The 22,825-nt window shown below is 39.6% G+C and overlaps 2 protein-coding genes across 5 annotated transcripts; one reads left to right on the top strand and one right to left on the bottom strand.

The window, feature by feature from the left end:
* The first annotated feature begins 64 nt into the window (after positions 1-64).
* On the top strand, positions 65-13,276 carry LOC109030729 (uncharacterized). 3 transcript variants are annotated; one of them, XM_072298909.1, is made up of 6 exons: positions 65-763; positions 1,680-1,727; positions 6,804-6,918; positions 7,693-7,767; positions 9,297-9,368; positions 10,312-13,276. In XM_072298909.1, exons 5-6 carry the CDS (start codon positions 9,359-9,361, stop codon positions 10,866-10,868), a joined length of 567 nt encoding a protein of 188 aa, XP_072155010.1. In that variant the 5' UTR covers positions 65-763; positions 1,680-1,727; positions 6,804-6,918; positions 7,693-7,767; positions 9,297-9,358; the 3' UTR covers positions 10,869-13,276. The 3 variants fall into 3 exon arrangements, with proteins under 3 accessions (XP_072155010.1, XP_072155008.1, XP_072155009.1); XM_072298907.1 differs by having other exon boundaries at positions 6,820-6,918; XM_072298908.1 differs by lacking the exons at positions 65-763; positions 1,680-1,727 and having other exon boundaries at positions 3,571-6,918.
* Positions 12,994-21,716, bottom strand: LOC109030768 (facilitated trehalose transporter Tret1). Of its 2 annotated transcripts, none has more exons than XM_072298905.1 (4): positions 21,320-21,716; positions 19,918-20,053; positions 18,811-19,116; positions 12,994-15,264 (listed from the first exon to the last, which is right to left on the bottom strand). In XM_072298905.1, exons 1-4 carry the CDS (start codon positions 21,416-21,418, stop codon positions 14,291-14,293), a joined length of 1,515 nt encoding a protein of 504 aa, XP_072155006.1. In that variant the 5' UTR covers positions 21,419-21,716; the 3' UTR covers positions 12,994-14,290. The 2 variants fall into 2 exon arrangements, with proteins under 2 accessions (XP_072155006.1, XP_018897434.2); XM_019041889.2 differs by having other exon boundaries at positions 12,998-15,264; positions 18,811-18,996; positions 21,320-21,689.
* Between the last annotated feature and the right edge of the window lie 1,109 nt (positions 21,717-22,825).

The following is a 22,825-nucleotide window of genomic DNA, read 5'->3' on the forward strand; positions in this document are numbered from 1 at the left end:
ATTTTAAACTTTAACCGGCGGCCATTTTGGAAATTTCGGTTTTTTTGAAAATCTACCGTCAAATTCGTTTTCCTCGTGTCAAAATACCCCTACATACCGATTTTCGCGCAAATCCATCGACAATTTAGGTACGAGTTAGGACGAATTAGGTAAAAAGTTAGAGGGGGTGGAAGGGACTTTTGGATCACCCTGTATCATTTTATTTTTTGTCAACCTCCAGGGCATTTTTGTCCGACCTGGGCACCTTTTATCAAGATTCTGCGCTGCCTATTGTATAAAATTCATTCTTCGAATTCAAAATTCGGATTCGCATAATGATGACTAATAACCGAAGTTTTGATCAATATATTTCGAATATATGGAGTAAGCACTTTGGCAAACATACGTGAGCCATTATGCACAAAAAAACCAGCGTCTGTCACAGCACTGTACCCTTCGATCAACAGTCTACGCCAAGATGTCTTAAATTATGCTTAGTGCCTTCTTTCATCAATGTCTCATTGAATATATTAAGTGCTAAGGTGTTCCAATCTGTTCTCATTCCTTTTATCAGGAGATACCATATCTTATTCTTCTCCAGCTAGGATGAGCCGCTTGAGTAACTGTTTGCAATTTTTTGGTAAATACTTCGTATTTTAGAACGAACAAGTGTGACAATCAGTTTAACCTTGTTCTCTTTATTTATAAGGCGAAATTTATGGGGAAGACCTGATAAGGGAACTGGAGCCCGAAGGATGGCAAGAATACGGTGCAAAAAAGTGGGGTAAGACGTCTGTTTAGTGAATTCCTATACAAAGAACCGTTAGTGCTCCTAAGTATTAAACTTGGATATGACGTTACACATCAAGTATAGATGAATCTGTGATATAAGGAATTGTGAATATGTTTTATTTTTCTCCGTTATCAATGAGATGCGATTTCATTTTTAGGATATACTTGCTGTGTTTGTCATTTGCTCTGTCATCATTACTTTTGAAAAATCATAATATATTTTAACTGTGCGCAAATTTTTGCATTTTTTTTGGCAATGAGCGCTAGTTCTAAATCTAAGTCTTGGATCTCGATGATAACTAGCTTTCATATATATCACAGTCAAATGAAGTTGTCTGCAAAATCATAAAAAAACCCATGATCGTTTCCAAAAACAATTATAGGAATTTTTTTTAAGAAGAGGTAATACTTTGCCATTCATTTAAAAAAGAAAAAAAAACCTTTAATACATTTCAACGGGTTTACCCTTATAGTGTATATGCTATAACCCTTTAATGCATGAGCTAATCGCCGATTTTGAAGTGAAAAATAGTTGACGGTATTTTTCGATTCTGGAGAAAGACGTGATTGAATATATTTGATTTTTTTTTGAAATATTGGAAATTCGAATCCTAATCTTCCCTCTAATAAAATACGTTTTTTGCTTTGGTGCAATTTAATACTACAAAGTAATAAGTAATAAAAAAACCATATGTTGCTTTCATGTAACAGTATGCGACCAAGAGACTGACTTTTTATATTTTCCAATGCCTTTCTGCTATGAGGGTTGAACAATGTCTGCACATCAAAGCGGCAACCAAGGATAATTGGCAACTGGCACGAAACGTATCTTCTTATAAGTGGATTATCCAATCCCTCCATTTTAAAGCTCAAAGTGCCTTCCTAACGGTTGGATTTTTTTTTCACAGCCAAAGGCAGAGAAAAAGTTGGCGGATTCGCAAATACAGGCCTCAAATGTAAGTTTTATTACCATAAATTTTCTTATTTTTTACAAAAATGCTTTGCAATGTAAGTCGTTAATTAGCTACATCACCAAACACATCATATCTGTGACGGACAGATCATACTTTTTTGTAAGACTCTCACACATATATTTCGAATTAGAGTTCGCCCATCATATCACACTTTATCATTTACGATCATAAGGGTAGCGTGTCACGCTAATCGTGGCACGACACGAACCCGTGAAGTGGCGCACTGGAAAAAGAACACATTGGAGTCCAGACTCTTGAAAACATCGACGAGAAAAAATACTCTTATGATTCAATCGGATTTTTACTTAAATCAAGAATCAAACCTCTTAATTTGAGCGGATTTCTTTTTTGATTTAAGCAAAAATCTGATTGAATCAAGAGTATTTTTTCTTGTCAATGTTTTCAAGAGTCTGGACTCTAGATCCAATGTGTTTTTTTTCCAGTGCGATAATGGGCCTGTTGCAAACTTTTGCTAGAGCAAAAATAAGAGTTGTTTCTTATAGATAATGCATCAAAAATCACGATGAGCGCATCGGCAAAGTCTGAAATGCACTCATAACTTCACAATCTGCGTAAGAAATTTGCGTTTTTTTAAGCTTCCCGCTTCAAAAACGATACTACGGCATAGGTGAACATTTTGCTAGAGGAGTCGCTCCATCGTCGGCGATATTCATCATGGCCGACGCTTGCACGCAGTTCCGCGCGTAATTCAAGGAGAGTTCAAGGTCAATCAATTCGGGCGTGGAAAATATGAACGTTAACACACCGATTGTTATCTGGTCTAATCCAGTTCAGGTGTTATCTCGTCCCATCAAACGTGTTTTGGCGGATTGGCGTCGGCTATGATGATTATTGCCGACGATGGAACGACTCCTCTTACAAAATGTCCACCTGTGCCGTAGTATCGTTTTTGAAGCGGGAAGCTCAAAAAACCGCAAATTTCTTACGCAGTTTGTGAAGTTATGAGTGCATTTCAGAGTTTGCCGATGCGCTCATCGTGATTTTTGAGGCATTATCTATAAGAAACAACGCTTAGTTTTGCTCTAGCAAAGTTTGCAACAGGCCCATTGATTATTCACGCTTCGTCACTGGCACAAACCGGTGTTTCATCCCCTTTCCGCTTCCTTCCTGTGTCCGCTTTCCATCACATTTACCTTATTAGATACTGGTAAAAGTAAGCACCTGTTTACCATGTGTCGTCCATCCCAGTTCGTACCTAGTTGCCTATCTGTCTTGCATTTGCAATGGCCATTAATAAATCCGAGGGTCAAAATGTTGATCAAATCGGGCTTTGAATGATACATCAAACCCTTTCCGCCCTGGTAAAAATTGGCAGTAGAATCTGTGTTCCAAAATACGATAGACCTACAGCCGGCTGTAAGATTCCCAATAGCTTCTACAGCCGGCAACACAACTTCTTATAGCCTTTTATAGCCGATGGCCACTAAGCAACAGCCTGGCGATAAAGTGTATGCTGAACGTTACTAATTACGGATGCTAGGACTTAGTGAGTTTTTGGACCACCGCTCTCTTTTTGGGCCGTTGTTTCTCGATTTATTTTGCGAGGAAAGCTCCGTACTTTTGAAGGACGCCTGCTATTCCTAATATGTTGGAGCGCCTTCAATTTCGTATGATACTGTGCAATACCTTTGGTGTGAAATAGTTGCTCCAAGCGCCGTGGTACGCTGCGGCGCGGCGGGTGGGCAGCCAGCGCGAAACGCGCATTGGCGCCTACAAATCTAACAGGGATACTTCACGCATTGCGCAATGCGTGAAGTATCCCTGTTAGGTTTGTAGGCGCCAGTGCGCCGCCGCTCCGCTTTGTGTTGGGCTCTAATATCTAATCTCGTGGAGTCAGCGTTGTTCAACTCATGACTGTTTGCACACTCTGTATGGATTATTCTCATTTTAATTGATGAAAAAAAATATGTATTAAAGGAAAATATAATATGCGTTTTGTAAATATTAAGGTGATTCCGTACAAACTCAAGGATTTACAAAGCACACGAATTTCTACACAATTTCTATAGCCTTTTATAGCCGATGGCGAAAAAGCAACAGCCAGGCGATAAAGTGTAAAGCCTGGTGATAGGAACTATAGCCCGGCTGTATAATTTTTTATCGCTTCGTGTAGCCCGGCCGTATGATTTTTTCCACTTTCTACAGCCAGCTATATGATTTTCTATCGCCTTTTTCAGTCGGCTAAAAGAACTCCTATGGTATTTTGAAACGCAGCTCCTATCGCCAATTTTTACCAGGACGCCGCGGGCAACTTTACATTGAATTATCAGGAAGTAAAGCAAAATATAATTTAAAAGCTCACAAATTGGAGAGAAATAATTCGAATATTACGTGGTTGATACATTTTGGAGTTTTGCATGACTTTTTTTATTTATAAATTTATATTCCATATTTGTGTTAAAAACGCGAAGCGCATGAGGGGGGGGGGGGAGGAGGTCGCAAATCGGCCGAGTGGCTTAGCCCCCTAGTTTCAAAAAAATTCAGCGTTGCTTACCCTGCTTTTCTTAGCAATATTTATTTTTCTATAAGTCTACAATTATAAGTAAAGGCTACATCAATCGACGTTTGGCAGCACGGTAACCGCATACTCCAATTCTGAAAATACTAAGAGATATTAAAATATAGTGAAACTTTTTTAAGGTCGAATTGATCCGACTATCTCTTCTGGGGGAGTTATGGGACCCGCCCATGAGCTTTAGATGTAGGTCTACAAAAACCTCATTAAAAAGGAATCATACATAAACCTGAAATAAAAAGAAAGAAGGTCTACAAAAACCTTCTTAATAAAGGAATCAGACATGAATCTGAAAGGAAAAGAAAGAATCGAGCACCAACACAGCCAAAGACAGGAAAGACGTATTCGGGTCTTTTTTAAAACTTTTCTCCCGAATCTGAGCGACACCTCATCGGCAGCATATAGCGGAGCATTACGAGTGCACGCCTCACGCCATGGCGCCTTCAATTTTGCAGATGCAACACGGACATCCATCGAGTACGAATAGTTGTATCCCTGCACCGTGATCAATGCGCGTCTTTTCTTTTGCCCTTTCATATTGTGTCGGTTCCGTTTGTCTTGTTTGTAGTGGTGCTTCAAAGGTTACGTGAGTAACAAAGACAAAGATAAGAAAAACGTAATAGGGCCTCGTTGTTTAAGATGTCTCCCGAATCTGATCGACACCTCTTTGACAGGACAGAACGGAACATTGCAAGTTTTTAATTCGCGTTCACGCGCCTTAAATTTTGCAGATGCATTACGCACATCCGTGAAGCACGAAAAGTTGTATCTCTGCGCCTTCATTAACGCGCGTCCTTTCCCTCGCTCTTTTTCGATATTGTGGTTGTTTTCGTTCGATGCATCAAAGGCTACATGATTGACACAGCTGAAGATAGGAGAGACGTAATCGGGCCTCGTATTTTTAAATTTATTCCCTGAATCTCAATCTGAGGTACCCCTTTGGCTGTGTAGAGAGGAGCTCTACTCATTCACGCCTCAGGCCATCGCACGTTTAATTTTGCAGATGAAACACAGACATGCGTCAAGCAAGAATACTGCCGTGCTGAAGAAGGGCGTCGTATGAACTTCTAGATGTTGCCAGATTTTCTCGGTTAAAATACGAATTTTCATATTTAAAAGTTCACAACTCTCCCCAACAATAAAAATTGTATCGGAGAAAATTTGGCAATTTTTGGATGCTCATACGGCGTTTTTCCTCAGCACGGCAGAGCAGTTTTTTCTCTGTCATCAACGTGTCTCGAGGTGCCTATTGATTTTGAAATTTGAGAAAAATCAAGGTGCCAATATATAGGTTTGCTTACAATATGCAATGATGCGTCCGAATCAATTATTCCTCAGAAAAAAAGTAAAAAGCGCCCTGAAGGGTGCACTTCTAAGAGTTGGTATTTTGGCGAGAGGTGTGTCGTGTCAAGCAATGTTTTTTTTTTTTTTTTTTTTTTTTTTTTGACAACTACCCCTAGAAATCGCAAGCCGGATTGAATTCACCCGACCATATTTTCTGGGGGAGTTACATATTGTATGTTGGATGAGAGGGCAAAAAAGCGTCAGTGTGGTACCAGAAAGGTGGAAATTTAAAAAAAAAATAAAAAATATTTATATCCCTTATATAAATAGAAAGAACAGAAGAACTTAGATAATACCTACTCCAAAAAGTATCAAAATCAATGTGCTTACGCACGGATCAGTTTGAGCCAACTTCTATATTTGCGCATAAAAAAGGTCTTGGGCATTGAAGGGTTAAGGCTTTTTACCGTTTTTACGGTATGCAAAATTGAGCGAATTGCGGCTTTTCGCAGATAGGAGTTGGGCGGAGAACTGTTACCCCTCACGGAGAGATTTCTCAAGGACTACAATGAAACTGTTTGGCTAATTTAGAAAAATAATAAAGGACTTTAATCGACCGGAGGCAAAATTCTCGGTTTCTCTTTGACGTGTACTTATTACTTGCAGATCGGAACCAAGTTATGACGAGATCAAAACGAGAAAATATATTTGAAGTTCTATTTCTCCCTGAGAGAAACACAGTGTTGGACATGAAACTCGACGTATATTTTCTAAAACGTTTGAACTTATTTTTCTGCACCACCTTTACTTTTTTTTGCTCCGTTGCTTGCGATAGAGTTCGAAAATAAATCACCTGGAAACGTCAAGTCTAAGATTCTTGAAGTTTGGAATTTTTGGCATAGCTTTTGGAAAGCCAAAGGGGCAGCATTATTTTTATACTTTCAACCACTCAATTACTCAAAAGAAAACGTAAAAATCTGAGCTCTGCAAAAAATTGTCTACAAAAGCAACAGCAATCCATTGATGGGTGTACGCATCCCAAATGTCTTGACTTGTCAATTATTAATTCAAGAATAGAGTACGGACAGTGGGAGTTATTAGCGAATTAAATTATCCTTTTCAGTGAAAGTATAACATTGCAGATAACTGACCGTTAATTTCATCCGTACGCTGTTACCAAAAATTAATTTATTCTTTCCGATTCTTTTGCTATTATTGTCACATTCTTTATTTTCTAGCTTTTGGTATTTACAGGGCTTAGGAACAACGATAAAGTTAATAGAGTGTTGAATTCTAACGCGGTGAAGACAGTCACAGGATACGGGCAGCAAGCGATCGAAAAAACAAAAGAAGGTGAGTTTAATTTCTCTAAAACCATTATTTTTATGTGATTTCTCAGCTGCGCGAACAAGTGTTGCCTCCAAAATAGATGAGCCGACTGAATGTATGACCTCATTCTACGGCCAAGAATATACTCGTAGATTTTATAATATGAGGAAATTACTTCAAAAATTTACCCCAGGAATGAACAATGAAGAAAACACTAGTGACGAATTATTACCATAAAAAATACAGTCCCCCGTCAAAAAAAGTCAAAACCCCGCGTGTAATCGGAATGGCACGTGGTACTCAAATACTCGATTTTCTAAACTGAAAACGGCCGAAAGTCCATTAAGGCACCTTTCATCACTTAAGGTTTGAAAAAGGAGAGACGTCCGATTTTATTATTTCCTTTCTTAAGTAATACATTCAATTGGCTGAGCAGATTCTCAATGATATCACAAAAAAGAGATTCTTGAGGGCTGGGGGGACAAGGAGGGGTGGAGTCGGCGGGCCAGTATTCTCCAAAACCTTAGTTTTAGGACATCCTCAGTGACTTGCTAATGGTTAAAATAAAAACCCGAACACAAGAACAATTCGGCATGCTTATATCGGGATACCCTCTGTCCCTAACTTCCTTTATTTCTTTTCAAAACTTCGTGCTCCTTTCCACAAAGAAGAGTACTTTTCTCAAAATAGGGTCACGCAAAATATCGAGCTATATTATCAAATGATTTGCATTCACACATTATTAAGTTTCACCATAGTTGATACATAAAAATAATGTATGAAGTTCATATTTTTCAGGTCTCAATAGGTGGCGCCACAGTTCAGACGACGAATCATCAGGTCAAGAGGAGGAACGTGTTAGCAGACATAAACGTAAGTCATGTTTTATTATATTAAACACTTGAGCAGAAATTCTGCTGATAATTGTTTTCCCTGAAAAAGTGCATTTATTAGGCATTTATACATGCAAGTTTTAAAGGAAAAAATCATGAATGCATGAAGACACTTTACAAGAAACTATGTGTGGTAAGATGATTATTCACCCTGAAAAAATTACAATGTGACAGGAAAATGCCACGTGGGAAACCCAGGAATGAAGTTTCGTATCTTACCTTCAATGTGTAAAATCCGTAGAAACACACCTTTTACAATCAGGCAGAAACTATACACGGAATTAAATACTCCGTGCGCACCATTCCTATGGAGCCATTTTCATTTTTCGTGATTTCCGTATGCGTGAAATTTCATTATTTTATAGATTACGCACACTGAATAAAAATAATTTCGGTAATCTATAGCATAAGCTCTCAAGCCTCGTAAATTTTCATTTCTAGTAACGCTTAGTTGTAGCGTTCTACTACGCTTATTTTCAAGACTTTTACGTCTATCGACGGGAGATTGTCTCAAGACGGGCCCGCTATAATTAGATTTTGGGAAGAAGACCCAAGTTTTTGTATATTACGTTGTAAAGTTGCGAATTCCTCTATTTAATCAATGTACATTTTTATTCTGTCGTGTGTTCATGTCACACTTCGTTCAACACTGGGCCAATATCCATGATTTTTGCGGCTGTCGACAGAAGATAAACTCTAGATGAGCACACATTATTCAGATTTTGGAAATGTGACCCAGGTTAATCAAGAAATGAGGCAATTGGCAAACTTTTAAATTCCTGGCAATGAAAAATGGCGGGAATTTCAAAGTTGACAGAAAATTGAACTGAACAAGAGATGTCGATCCTAAGAGAGCGCGAAGCGCCCTCCAGGGGCTGGGCTGCATGGCGCCCCCGCCCCCCCCCCCACACACACACAAACCTATTCAGTTCGGTTCGCTCAATAGGCGCTGTGCTCCTCAGGTGAGAAAACTGAGCCTTCAGTCGGAAGAACCAACTGCCTCAGTTCAAAGAATGAATAAATTTTAGTGAATACGTAACATGTTTCATTTTCTCTCTTTTTGAGTGTGTGTGTGCGTGTTTATGAAGGTGTATGAGTCCGTGGGAGGAGGAGGGTAGGGGGTGTCGTGCTAGATACTTTGAAAATTTCCAAGGAAACTCTAGATCCGCGGGAACGTTTTGCTAAACAACGCGACTGTACAAGAAAAATTAGTAAGAGATTAGTGGCACTGGAGGAAAGTATTGGATGACACATTTTCTGTGTTGTTCCGCTTATCTGCCTTTAAAAACAGTTAATAAGTAATGCGGATTTGGTTTTGGAACATGTTTTGTGTGAACTAAAGTTTGTCAGCTCGTTAATTTGCGGACCTTCAGCTTGTAGAGCTTTCAGTCACCAACCGAGGTTTAGTTCTGTAAACTGAATTCAATTTCTGTCAAATTGTAATTCATTCTTTACTTGTGCTTCTAAACATTCAATGCATTCCGTTTTCTTTTCATATGTTCGTATCAGGAAGACATCGAGATCATGGCAAACATCGCCACCATCACCACCATCATCACAGAGAGGGAAAAATGAAACCAGGTAACTCCTTTGCAGTACCTATTTCCTCTGTTACAATCATATTAAAACACATTTCCAATTTTCGAAAAATGAGTAAAACCTAATTAAACTATGGTTTTAAATCTTGGACGCAATGCTACATAAGCGTGTTTTAATGGCAGACCTAGTTTTTGTCAATTTTTTATTCGTATTATTATTAGTATTGAGGAAATAACTGGCTATGGTAAAAGGGGATTTCACACGGAAAAAAATAGATTGCTGATGTAACAATAAAGTTGTCAAAAAATATGTCCAACATGTTTCAAATGTACAATTTACAATAGTGGAAAGCTAATTTAACCTCGGGGGTGGTTGAATTAGCATTTTTTTATTGTAAAATCTACATTGAAAGAATTCGGACACTTGTTTTTAACAATTTCATTGTTAAATCGGCAATTTAATTTTTTCCGCACTCGGCGAGTAAATTTTTCAAGGTACACGATTACTCTCTTGAATTGTCGTAAATAAAATATCAGTAATATAATTAAAAACCAAATTTCACATTCAAAATATATTATCACCATTTCGAGTTTCTGGAAATTGGCGGTCATTAGAGCTTAAAAATTGTCCTAATTTTTTTCAATTTTGTTTGATAAGTAGAAGTTACTAATGTTCCGGACCAATTCGTCGTCTCCCGGACGAAGAGACGTAACTCCATTCCAAGGTTGCTAGATTGACTCAAATAATTTATTTATTTGACCAAAATGTACGTGTCCGGTTTTCATCCAAAAGTTGTATGATTTTTGCATTAAATGTGGAGAAAAATCCGTAAAATTATCAGTTGAAAATGCCCAAGATTCTCCTCGTTCATAGCAATAAACGACGGGAAATGTGGCAACATTGAAATGAAGTTACGTTCTTTCGCGAGGGGAACGGCGAATTTTGATACGCACGTTTCTCTCTTACTCGTTTGAATTCTTTCCAGAGGATTATCAAGGAGCGTGCGTCAAGCACTGCGCGAACATTTACGGCTTCTTGTTCGAATCTTATTCGGAGGACGGAGTCCCGCGATTCTCTAACGGAGGCATTTTTCCCATCACCCGGGGCAAGGCTGAATTGAAGGAGCATATCAAAGAAAATAGCCGAGAGCGGCGCTCCACTTATGTGTGCGATTGTAAGCCGACGAGCGATTTCGAAATGATGGTCAAAACAGCGTATCCGGAGGTAGAGAACTTATTCGAGAACTTCATGAAGCAGCAACTCTCCGATCCCGCCGGAGCGGTTCATTCCGCGTCTCGAATTTTTGAAAAATTGAACTGGGATTGGAAGGAGTTACAAAAGGAGGAGGGAATTCAGAAGCCGTTCAATAGATATTTCTATACTGATCATAGGCATCTGCTTAACTTGGCATTTCAGGAAATGGTACAATTTACAGAGCCCGCGAAAGCGCAAAAAACGGAGGAGGCAAAGCAGAGGGAGAGGTCCGCGCGTCATCGTCAAGGCCCTCGGGCGGATAGAGCGACGACCGGCGGAGCAGCCTAGGGACAGTCATGAACACACAGTTCAAAATTCCAGTGTTTTTGGTTATTTCTTTTGGTCGGATCTACCGAAGCGATTTGCTCAATCAACCGGCTTTCCGGTTAGATCAACTGAAACGTTTGGTTGGTCTAACGGAAACTTTATGTTACTTCGAGATTTATCTTAATCGGGGGGATGGTTAGCGGAGCGGTCAGGGGGCGTGCCCCTTGTCAGGTTGAAAAGAGTGTGCTCACGTGTTCCTCACTTAAGGCCTAGATACACACGGCGATTATTCGCCGCGATTGAAAGACGAAAGCCATTGGAGAACCTTGATTTCGATATATTGACGTCAATGGATCGAAATCAAGGCTCTCCATTGGCTTCCGTCTTTCAATCGCGGCGAGTAATCGCCGTGTGTAACTAGGCCTTTACGTCCAACGTCTGTTACTTACGTGCGAGCCGGTGCACATAAAGTAAACTATGATCACCGGGTTCAATCCTTGTCATCTGTGTCCAGTGTCCACGGATTTTGAAGTTTTCAACCGACAAACAACCCAATGAATCCACTCCGTCGTCACTTTGATGGTCATGAATGGAAGCATTGGCGTCTTCGGTTAAGTTTCGCGACATAAAACTAAAGAGTCTATTGGGACCGCGCGCAGAGAAATTATGTTTTTCGATTAACTGCGAAAGTCATGCAGGGCTTGCTGTCCCTTTGCTAGCTTCCTTCGATTTAAAATCAAGACAATTGGAAAGTTATCTTGAGTTTACCTCATATAGGTAATTGAGGTTTTGATGGATCTTCAGAAAGGGTAAACGAATTGAAGTACCGACCTCAAGAAATGTTCTTTCTAAATTAATTGACTACATAAGTTGCCGCATAGAGGTGTAATGAGGTGCAACTATTTCTGGCTCATTTTAACAAATGTGTGCTACCAATTTCCCCATGCAGGTAAGCGATTTTGTGGATGAGCCAGAAATTTTATATCTTTATTGCAAAATATAGTCAAATTATAAATGTCACGTCCATTTCGAGTTGAGTTTCCCCGTGCCTTGGATGAGTTACTTAGGTGGGTGTTTAATGCCCAATTGCCCATATGTAGCTTGAGAGCGCCCAAAAAATACTGCTCAAATATTAAATAGAATGCAAATTAAAAAAAAAAAAAAAAAAAAAACTTTTCACTTTAAATATTGTAATGTAATTTTCTACCATATTTACATTCTATAAATAACGTGTTTATATTTATTTTTTTGAGAACGCTCGACAAATACTGCTCAAATGTTAAATAGAACGCAGATGGAAAAAAAACATTTTTCACTTTAAATATTTTAATGTAATTTTCTACCATATTTATATTCTGTAAATAACGTATTTGTATTTATTTTTTCGTAATGTATCTATATATAAAACATGTTTTGCTTATGAACATTGTTTTTTTATTTCCGAAGATGCTAGTTTTTTTTACAATTGATTTTGCATTACAATGTTGGTCAGTAAGCTACTCTTCTTTTTGCTTTGAAAATCATTAAATTTGACATGGAACCACCTTTATATTTACAAAACACACATTAACTTTTCCTTGAATACATATTTTTTCCCCCATCAATTTAAATGAGAATAATCCATGCAGAGTGTGCAAACATTTCAAAATTATGAGTTGAAAAACGCTAGCTCCGCGATTTCATATATTAGAGCCTAACACAAAGCGGAGCGGCGACGCACTGGCGCCTACAAACCTAACAGGGATACTTCACGCATTGCGCAATGCGTGAAGTATCCCTGTTAGGTTTGTAGGCGCTAGTGCGCGTTTAGCGCTGGCCGCCCTCCGCGCAGCAGCGTGCGGCGCTTCAAGCAATTATTTCACGACAGAGATGTTGCACAGCGTCATACGATATTAAAGGCGCTCCAACATATCGACGGTGAAACTACCAAACCACGTATCTCGTTTGCGGTGTTTAAAAATCTACGCTCGCATTTTATTTTTTTAAAGTAGACCAAATCAATATCATTCCTTAAAATTTTCACAGAATTTTCTCCGCACGAAGAGGAAAAATCACAGAAATTTTCAAGACTGGATGATAAGTAGTTTTTCATTTAAAAAATAAAGTATGACAGGAAGTCTGCGACGTCACAAACCGAGATACGTGATTTGGTAGTTTCACCGTCGATATTAAGAATGCGCGGCACGCCGACGCCGTCACGGAGTTATCGTACACAGGATACATTTAAGAGCCTTCAGCTGAGGCAAATCAAAAGGTTTATTTGGTTTAGGTATAACAAGATGGGATTTTCTTGAAAGATAATTAAGTCGTGTTGCATCAAAGATGTGTAGAGAGTTTTAGTGAATTTCCCCTCATGAAATTGACGCTCCCCCATGTTTACCAAAATTATCAATTATATATTTCCCTTTGTTGGACCAAAGAAACAAAAATACAAGCAAACCTTCATTCTTCCAAGACATTATGAGCAATTGTTTGGACCGATTAACTTTGGATCTCAATTGGTACGTGGACCAAAACTCCCCTGCCGTAAAAACTCCTGGACGTAAACTATCGCAGCGGACAAAAAATCGTTGACGAAATGTCCTATAACCCATAAAGTGTGACCCTACACTACAACTGGACTGAAAAGTCCAACTCACTACTCACATATGATTTTTCACGTTTCTCGACCCTTCTTTGACTCCTGTATTTTATCAAACGTATCTCCAGGAGTTTCACAAATTTTATTTTTTCCTTAATTGTGTGTACAAAATTAACAACAGATAAACAGTTTTTGCGATGAAACCTCCTGTACGTCCCTCAACTGCGCAATTATTCAAGGTTTCAAAAGTGAAAAAAAAGAGTTTTTGACCTGAAAAAAATTGTATCAATAATGCCTCAATGTGGAAATATATTTTGGATTCTTAGCTGAGCCGTAGTTTAAGGTCAATCTATTCTGGTAATCAGTGCAATTGCAAAAGCGATGATAGCATTTCAAGGACTAGCATATTTCTCCGAAGCTAATAAATAATCAAGGAATTTGAGCAATACTTGGAAAATGTAAAACATTTCGATATCCTTACACATTTGCCATTTTTCTTGGGCTAGACAAACGGAGTCACGCAGAAAAATCGAATTAACTTCTCGGCTAAAATTAATTTAATACTCTTGACTCTTTTTTGGATAAGCGACGTATGTGCCAACAGTTTTCCTATTTAGATGGGTGGTTTTAAGGGTGAGTCAGAAACGGTAGTCTGCTATCGCTCAATGCAGTCCACACTGTCTCAAGTTCACCCCATAACGGCAGCAATGCGTTTTTGGGACAATGTTCATCAATCATCCTCAGTATTGACGCTATTATGTTCATAATTCTCTCAATCGCTTATCCTTCCCTCATGGACTCGTTGCAATTTATTGCTCAGGAGCCTCAGGGATTTTCTTGTTCCCGGCAACAAAACCCTGCTCTATCTCGTACAATGTCTTATTCTGAGTCTCTGGCAGGACCAATATCCCGAATAACGCTCCTGCGAAGGCAAATAATGCAAACCGCAGCAACAGACCCCAAATACAGAACGTTTCGACGTAGACCCATAAATTTTGAGACTGACAAAGGTGCAGAAGGTCCCGACTAAGAACGAGGCTCCCGTCATGGCACCCCTAACTTGGAGGGGAAACATTTCACCAGGCATGATCCACGGGAGGAAATTCATACCCATCGCACTGGCCACGATAGCAATCACCGTGAGCGTCACGGGTATCCACTGGAGGGGCTTCTCCGCCAAGTCGCGATACGCGTACTCGTAAACCGTCGATCCGAGGAGTGAAGCGGCCATTATGAAGCCAGAAAAGGCCGTGGTGAATTTTCGTGGGACCGAGACCAAGAAATAGGCGCCCAACGTACAGTTGGTCGTGAATCTCGCCACGGCCAAGAGGACGGTGAAAATCAACGGGTCGACCGTCAGCCCGAAAGCTTTGACGAAGTCGACGGTGTAGTATAAGACGTCGAATACCCCGGCAGCGTTGGTTATGAAGTGGAATATGGATAGGATTAGAAACGGTTTCCAGACCGTTGGCTCCAGGAACGCTCTGAGGTGGAATTTTCCGCTTCGGGTCCTTGTCGAGAGGGTCAGGAGGTCGAGCTCGTGGAGGATGTTCTCGTGGGAGCGGCCTAATTTTCGCAGACTCTTGGTGGAGGCCTCGATTTGGCCTGTTTTGAAGAGCCACGCGGGGGACTCGGGCGCGAAGCACTGGATGACGAAGAAACCGAAGCTGCTCAGGCTGAAGATGGTGGCTGCCATCTGCCACGGCAGGTAGCCTCCCACGAGGTAGACGAGAGCTACACCGAGCGAGAAGAAAGGCGCCGTCAGCGAGAGGAAGCAGCTTCTTTGCCGTTTTGTGCAGATCTCTGCGAGGTATACAACTGACGTCACTTCCAAACCTTAAACAGGAACATTAACGAAAGCTCGTATTATTATCGATGATCGAAGTGCGAATTCGTTCTCTGTTGTGACATTCAGGGTGTCTAATGGTCCCCAAAAGTCCCCACTATCCCCGATTTTGGAAAGGTGTCCCCGATATCCCCGAAATTACCCGATTTTCTTGTTCCGGTCCCAAAAAACTGACAAAAATCGTTCTGAAGGTTAGATACACACGGCGATTAATCGCCGCGAGTGAAAGACGAAAGCCAATGGAGAGCCTTGATTTCGATCCATTGACGTCGATTTATCGAAATCAAGGCTCTCCATTGGCTTTTGTCTTTCACTCGCGGCGATTAATCGCCATGTGTATCTAGGCCTTAAACACCGGCATTTCCAAATTTTCCCGCCAGCCGCGGCGGCGCGGTATAACCAGGAGTAAAAAAACTGAATGTTGCTTGGTTTTTCGTAAGTTTTCATCGGTTCAACATGACTTGTAAAATTAGTCGTATAAAGTACGCCTTTTAACGCTCTAACTAGCTCCCTTTTTCTTACGATTTATAGGCGAAAAAAGTCCCAGATTTTCTTTAAGAAACACCCCTAAAAGTCCGCGATTTTGGTTTTTTTTAACTGGTAGACACACTGACATTGCTGATTTCCTGTCATATTTTACGAAGCGCTCAGCCGATAGGGAGCCCTTTTTAATTTCGACCTGTCAATAGAATTCTATAATACTGCCGTGCTATGGAAATACGCCGTGTGAACATTCGAGAGTTGCCAAATCTCCTCTCGTGAAATGTTCATTTTTGGAGAGTTACGAATATTTTACCTCGAAGTTTTCAGATAATTTAGATCTAATTCTAAAGAAAATTCTCTGGAAACTTTAACGGAATGTATTCAGGAGTTTTTCTGAAAATTCGTATTTAACCTACGGAAATTTGATAACTGACGAAGGTTCACAAGGCGTTTTTCCATAGTGTGGCAGAATATTAGTGGCAATGCGTTCAAATGGTGCACCGGCTCAACGACAAGATGGAGAAAAGGGGCATCACATTTTCAGAATAGTTTTATCTGCTACACTTTTATTTCATGCCTCTGATATCAAAGAGCGGAGGACCATAATCGTTTTCTCTATAATTTACTTTTTTAATGGTAGCGTACTTTTCTCAAGATTGATAGTTGACATTTTGGTGTAGTGAGTTTTTTTACTCAACGTTGCTCCTCTTTCTCGGGGAACTTACAAACGCACCCTCGTAGACGGCAGCTAAGTGCTTCTAGGAACGTACCATGCGTACGTCGTTTTCATGCATGTTTTTACTTGATTTTTCCTCTCCATTCTCAGAATACATTTCAAGCTTTGTAGACGGTTTTTTTCTCTTCGACGCAATAAAAGAGGAGTGGAAAGTTTTAAGCATCGCAATGGAAATATGAGGCGTTGCGTTGGATGCAGAAAGGGCATTTCTTGGTTGCGGTGTTTCAGAATCGCCAACGCTAATTTTTATTTTAGATAGGAAACTATTGGGTGAATTTTCTGAAACGTTACGTTTTCAGCATTGTAAAATCACAAAGGATATTCAGTGATAGTAACGAAAAATTACATACATTTGGTTTAAATATAATGAATGAAACGTTAGCAGTGATTTTTAGACACTACATGCAATCATAAGAAATACCTCGTCTGCACCTAGCGCTTCGTATATGATTTTGCCCTGGTAAAAATTGGCAGTAGAATCTGTGTTCCAAAATACCATAGACCTACAGCCGGCTGTAAGATTTCCAATAGCTTCTATAGCCGGCAACGCAATTTCTTATAGCCTTTTATAGCCGATGGCGACTAAGCAACAGCCTGGCGATAAAGTGTATGCTAAACGTTACTAATTACGGATGCTAGGACTTAGTGAGTTTTTGGACTACCGCTTCCTTTTTGGCCGCAGTATCTTGATTTAATTTGCAAGGAAAGCTCCGTACTTTTGAGGGATGCCTGCCATTCCTAATATGTTGGAGCGTCTTCAATTTCGTATGATACTGTGCAATACCTCTGGTGTGAAATAGTTGCTTCAAGCGCCGCGGTAAGCTACGGCGCGGCGCGGCGAGCGGGCAGCCAGCGCTGAACGCGCATTGGCGCCTACAAACCTAACAGGGATGCTTCACGCATTGCGCAATGCGTGAAGTATCCCTGTTAGGTTTGTAGGCGCCAGTGCGCCGCCGCTCCGCTTTATGTTAGGCTCGAATATTTAATCTCGCGGAGTCAGCGTTTTTCAACTCATGACTTTGAAATGTTTGCACACTCTGTATGGATTATTCTCATTTTAATTGATGAAAAAAAAAATGTAGTAAAGGAAAATATAATGTGCGTTTTGTAAATATTAAGGTGATTCCGTACAAACTTAAGGATTTACAAAGCACAAGAATTTCTACGCAATTTCTTATAGCCTTTTATAGCCGATGGCGAAAAAGCAACAGCCGAGCGATAAAGTGTAAAGCCCGGCGGCAGGAACTATAGCCCGGCTGTTTAATTTTTTATCGCTTCGTGTAGCCCGGCCGTATGATTTTTTCCACTTTCTACAGCCAGCTATATGATTTTCTATCGCCCTCTTCAGTCGGCTATAAGAACTCCTACGGTATTTTGAAACGCAGCTCCTATTGCTAATTTTTACCAGGCTGCACTTTGATCATTGATATGTGATTGTGCATACTCGTAGGCAAAAAACTTTATGCTCTGCTCCATTTCGAAGCGTTCCTGGCCATCTGAAAATTTTGCCGGCTCAAAAAGAGGTCCTCGAATGCCTTCTCCCGTGAACGGTATGATATAACATGCTAGAAAAAAATATGTGATTATGGTGGCTCTAGTTTTTCAACATTGAGCCATTCACTCACTGCAGGGTTTTCAATCGATTTATAGTTCTATTTGAGATGAAGTAGCGTTCTTTAGTCCATAATTTTCTTAAAACCCCCCAGGGTTGGTCAAATCTCCGTCCCTACTCGGCCCACAATTTGATTCTGCCATAAGAGTGTCCACTCAATGATATGAAAGACACTATAATATTTATGGACTAATTTTAAGTTCAGTTTATATTTGGCGATAGAAAGTTGCCAACTGATATGTGGACCACATTTTTCAATGAAAATATACTACATCTGGCTCATCTATGAAAACCGTTATCTGCATGCGGAGAAAGTAATGGCTCGAATGATATCTCCAAAATGTTCCGTATTGAAAAATGGAGCCTATACATTATGCCACGTGCTACTTATCTACATTGACCGATTCCTATCTACCTGCTTCTAAAAGTCCTATGCCTTACACTGTTTATACTGCAGTAGATATTCCTATCTTTTACCTACTGTAAAGTGGATGATATCAAAACATCGAGAGTAAAAACGGGAGATAATACATCTCGATGGTAAGTAGGCGCTTAAGTTGTTTGTTGCCACTTATAGCATCTCTTCGTCCTATTCATAACTGCTTTTCCACAATCAATATCACGATTCAGTAGCGTGTGCAGTCTATTTTATAAAATTTGAAAGATGCTTGAGATAAGGCGTGTGTGGATTGACATGTTTCTCACCTATAGCGATTGCACAGATGCACCGTCCTATGTAAATGTGGTAGACCTCCTCTGCGAAAGCAACAACGCAAAAACCAAGACCCATGCTCAGAAAAAAGCTGAGGAGCCCTTTTTTTCTTCCAAATGCATCGAGGACTGGTCCAGCAAGCAAAGCGGATATAGGCGCCAACAAAATTCCAAGACTTGCTGCAAAATAAGGCAATCGCATTGACATCATCGTTTCTTGTAGCCTCATCAGCTTTACACGTAAAATAAAGTCAAAGTGAAGATTCCATTTTTCACCGATTGAGACCATCAAGGGAAACTCTGAAAATCGAAGACGCGCTAGTGAGTGGCGTCGTTTTATATCGTGTGTCATATCTTTATGGTATTTCCATAAATATTGAGTACATCAAAAATTCTTGTTTAAACGAGATTCTGACTTTTGTGCAAAAAGACTCATTCAGATTATGTATACGTTGTGCTAATAATTTATATTAGCATGAAAAGATCAATACATTACTCAAATGTATAATTTGTTTACAAGATCACTTCTTTCCCTTCAGGTATTTAAGAAATGATGCGTTTCAGGCTACCCATAAGCCCATTTCCGAGAATCGCAAACTGGAAATGGGCTCCAAGGCAGCCCGAAACGCGTTTCGAGTCAAATTATTGAAGGGAGAGAAGTGAGTTTCACCGGAAAAAAACACATTGGATGTAGAGTCCAGATTCTTAAAAACATCGACAAGAAAAAGTACTCTTGATTCAATCAGAATCTTGCTTAAATCAAGAACCAAGCCTCTTAATTAAAGCGGATTTCGTTTTGATTCAAGCAAAAATCCGATTGAATCAAGAGTATTTTTTCTTGTCAATGTTTTCAAGAGTCTGGACTCTAGATCCAATGTGTTTTTTTCCAGTGTTGTCAAAAATTAATTTTTAATCATACATCCATTCAGATTTTTAAAAAAGTCGAAGCTTCGAGTTATTAAATGTGGTTCAAAATATAATCAAGGAGGAAGGAGCCAGAGAAAAGCACGGATTTTTATGGGAGAGACAAGGATAAAACACCCTTATCCGTCTCTCACCTTTCTTATCTCTCAAGAGTAGAGTGGGAAGTGTAAGCTGTACCAATCCACGTGGCCTCGTCCGTGGTGACGGGTATGTGACTGTCCTCCTTCTTCAACTGGTGCAGGAGCACAGCAGAATGGGCCTCGGCTACTCCAGTATACAAAAACACCATCAGCGGCCCACTTGCAGCAAATAGCTGAAATACACACGTTATAATTTTAAGAATTCATTTGTCAAGGCCCCTTAGAAATTTTAAATTATTGATTGATTTATTTATTTTCAATGAAATGGTCTCGTCATATGATACATACATATAAGTCGCTTTACAGCACTCCCTCGCGCTCTACGACTCCTAACCTCCACTGCTCTCTTTCAAACCAAAAACCTTGGGGGATTGAGCACCTTAACATTCCCGCTTCAATCCCTCCCCTTCAACCTTTCATTGGGCGCCCTCTGCGTCCTCTCCCAGGAGGAATCCAGTCAAGGACCTTTTTCGGCAATCTGTCTCCTGCCATTCTCTGGACATGACCATACCAAATGAGTTGTTTTGTCATAATGTCATGCACGATGGTCTGTTTGGCATCCATGATCTCCCGTACTGTCTCATTCCTGACGCGATCCTTTCTGGAAACACCAGCGGATCTACGCCAGAAGTCCATCTCGGTTGCCTCTAAAACCTCCCGGGTCCTCATATGATTACTACCTCCGGGTCCATATTACCATATTACCTCCGGGTCGTCATATGATACTTCGTCTAAAACAAGGATACTATTTACATTGTGGGGAAAACGCCTGTGGCGAATGGTAGACCCTCACGAGGCTCATACAATTTGCAATGTTTCAGAATGAGGCTTAAAGTCTACTTATATATGAATCAGTTAGTCTCAAAATGGAACAGGTCCATTTTTCGATGAGTCTTAGTTAGTATGTCCTTTGATGCAAGTCATGGCTCATGCAAAAATGGACTTGTTTCCGTTTGAAAATAGCAGATTCATATATCCTTGAGGATTCCTGCCAATAAATTATCTCTGTTTTAAAACTTTGGACGATGATTTTCGGCACTGACATTTCACAATGATTAAACTACAGATTGAAATTTCGATTTTCTCAAAATGAGTCACCTAAATGCTAAAATTTGAAATACTGCGATCTTATCAAGAATGTATCGTGCGAAAACTTGAAATCCAATTTAAGGTCAATGAAGTATTTTGTAAGGAGCACCATGTCCCCGCCTCACGGAGGAAAGAACAGCCAAATTTAGTAATTTACATCTACCTCAAAATCTTTTAAACCTTTTGGGCCCCTGAAAGCGCTCGTAGATTCTAATGAAAACCGAAAGGGGGAAAAAAACCTTGATGTAGTCCAAAGTTTGAATGGGTAATTATACCTACTTTGATTTTGCGAGCGATATATTTGAAATGTTTCTGGTCGAAAGGATAATGTTGGGGTATGGAATACTCACTGTTCGAAACCAACAGCGCCATGAAAGTTTTTCACTTTCATCTTCATCGGAGCTTTGTATTTTTGCACAAGCAACTTCAGTATCAACCACAAACGCCATTTTGCGAGACAACGGAATGAATCAAGCGCTAATGTCACAACTACAAAGTCATATTGACCACCGATTGTTGTCACTTTGAGGATGCAACTGGGACGATTCTCAGTGTCACTAACTCATTTCTCATTGAGATCGAGTTAATTAACACGTGACATGATTAAAACGCCCGGTATGAGTAGCTTACTCTTACGAAGCATGAGAAGGTTGTACACGTAGTGAGTGATAGTATGAGATTAACTGAAGTATATACCCAGAGCTTCATGAGGACTTTATTCTACGTAACTCCGCAATTCATTTATTCAAAAGAAGTCAAAAATTAAAATAGATAAATTCTAAATTGTTATCCGTGTGGACTAGACCACTCCACTAAATTTACGAGTCTCAGGATAGTCCCTCTAAATAGTGATTTCCTTGAAGGGTAGTTGGGTCGAAATTGCAATGATTTGGTCCATCTTATTCGAAGGGGCAAGAAATGTTCAATGGGCAACACTTTATTATGACCACATTCATAATTCCTTTCCCATGAGCACTTTTTTTTTTTTTTTTTTTTTTTTTTTTTTTTTTTTTTTTTTTAAAAAAATGAGGGATCACCTTTTTTAGGAGAAACTTTTTATTTACGTGTAAGTAGAGGTAAAGTTAAAAATAGAGGGGAAAAAACACTAAAAAATTTCCCGAACTGTGTTTAACTGTGTGAACTGTGTGTGTTGTGGTGATGGCGTGGAGTCCACACCATTTCGCGGGAAACAAAGTCCCAAAAATTTTCAATTACAGTCAAAATTTTTTTGCTCTTATGAATACCAGTTCAAGCTGCCTGAGCCGAAACCTCTCCTCCCCCCTCAGTCTCGCACTGGTGCTCATTAGAGCAAAACATTTTTTGACTCTAATTGAAATTTTTTTGGAATTTCTTGGTCTAGTTTTTCCCGCAAAATGGTATGGACCCAGCACCATTTCTATACCCTGTTAAAAATAGACTTGTATTCAGGCAGTGAGGACAGAGACGCATTAGAGCAGGCAAAATATTTCAAGCCTCAAATAAAAATACAAAGAAAGAGCTTTTGTCGGGCAATTTTTTACCCTCCGGGAGAATATAAAGATTTATCCTGTGGAATTAATATTCCAAATTTTATCGACGGTCAGATTTAAGGACCGTAAAATTCACAAAACGCTCGATTAAAAACTTTTTTGATTTACATTTTTTTTTTTAACTTTTCTGACTCTTTTGCTTTAAAAAACCCCTCAACGTTCAAAAGAATTAGAGGAAATTATTTGTTCCTCAGCAATATCTGCGTCATCAAATTATTTTAGGTTAAATTATATTATATTAGTAAGTCAGAAATCGGAACCGCCAATACCTTGCAAAGCACTAATAAATAGAGTATTTTTACTTTGAAAAATCCCCAAGTTCAAGGA

This window comes from Bemisia tabaci, chromosome 3 (genome assembly GCF_918797505.1).
Source record: "Bemisia tabaci chromosome 3, PGI_BMITA_v3".
Lineage (NCBI taxonomy): Eukaryota > Metazoa > Arthropoda > Insecta > Hemiptera > Aleyrodidae > Bemisia > Bemisia tabaci.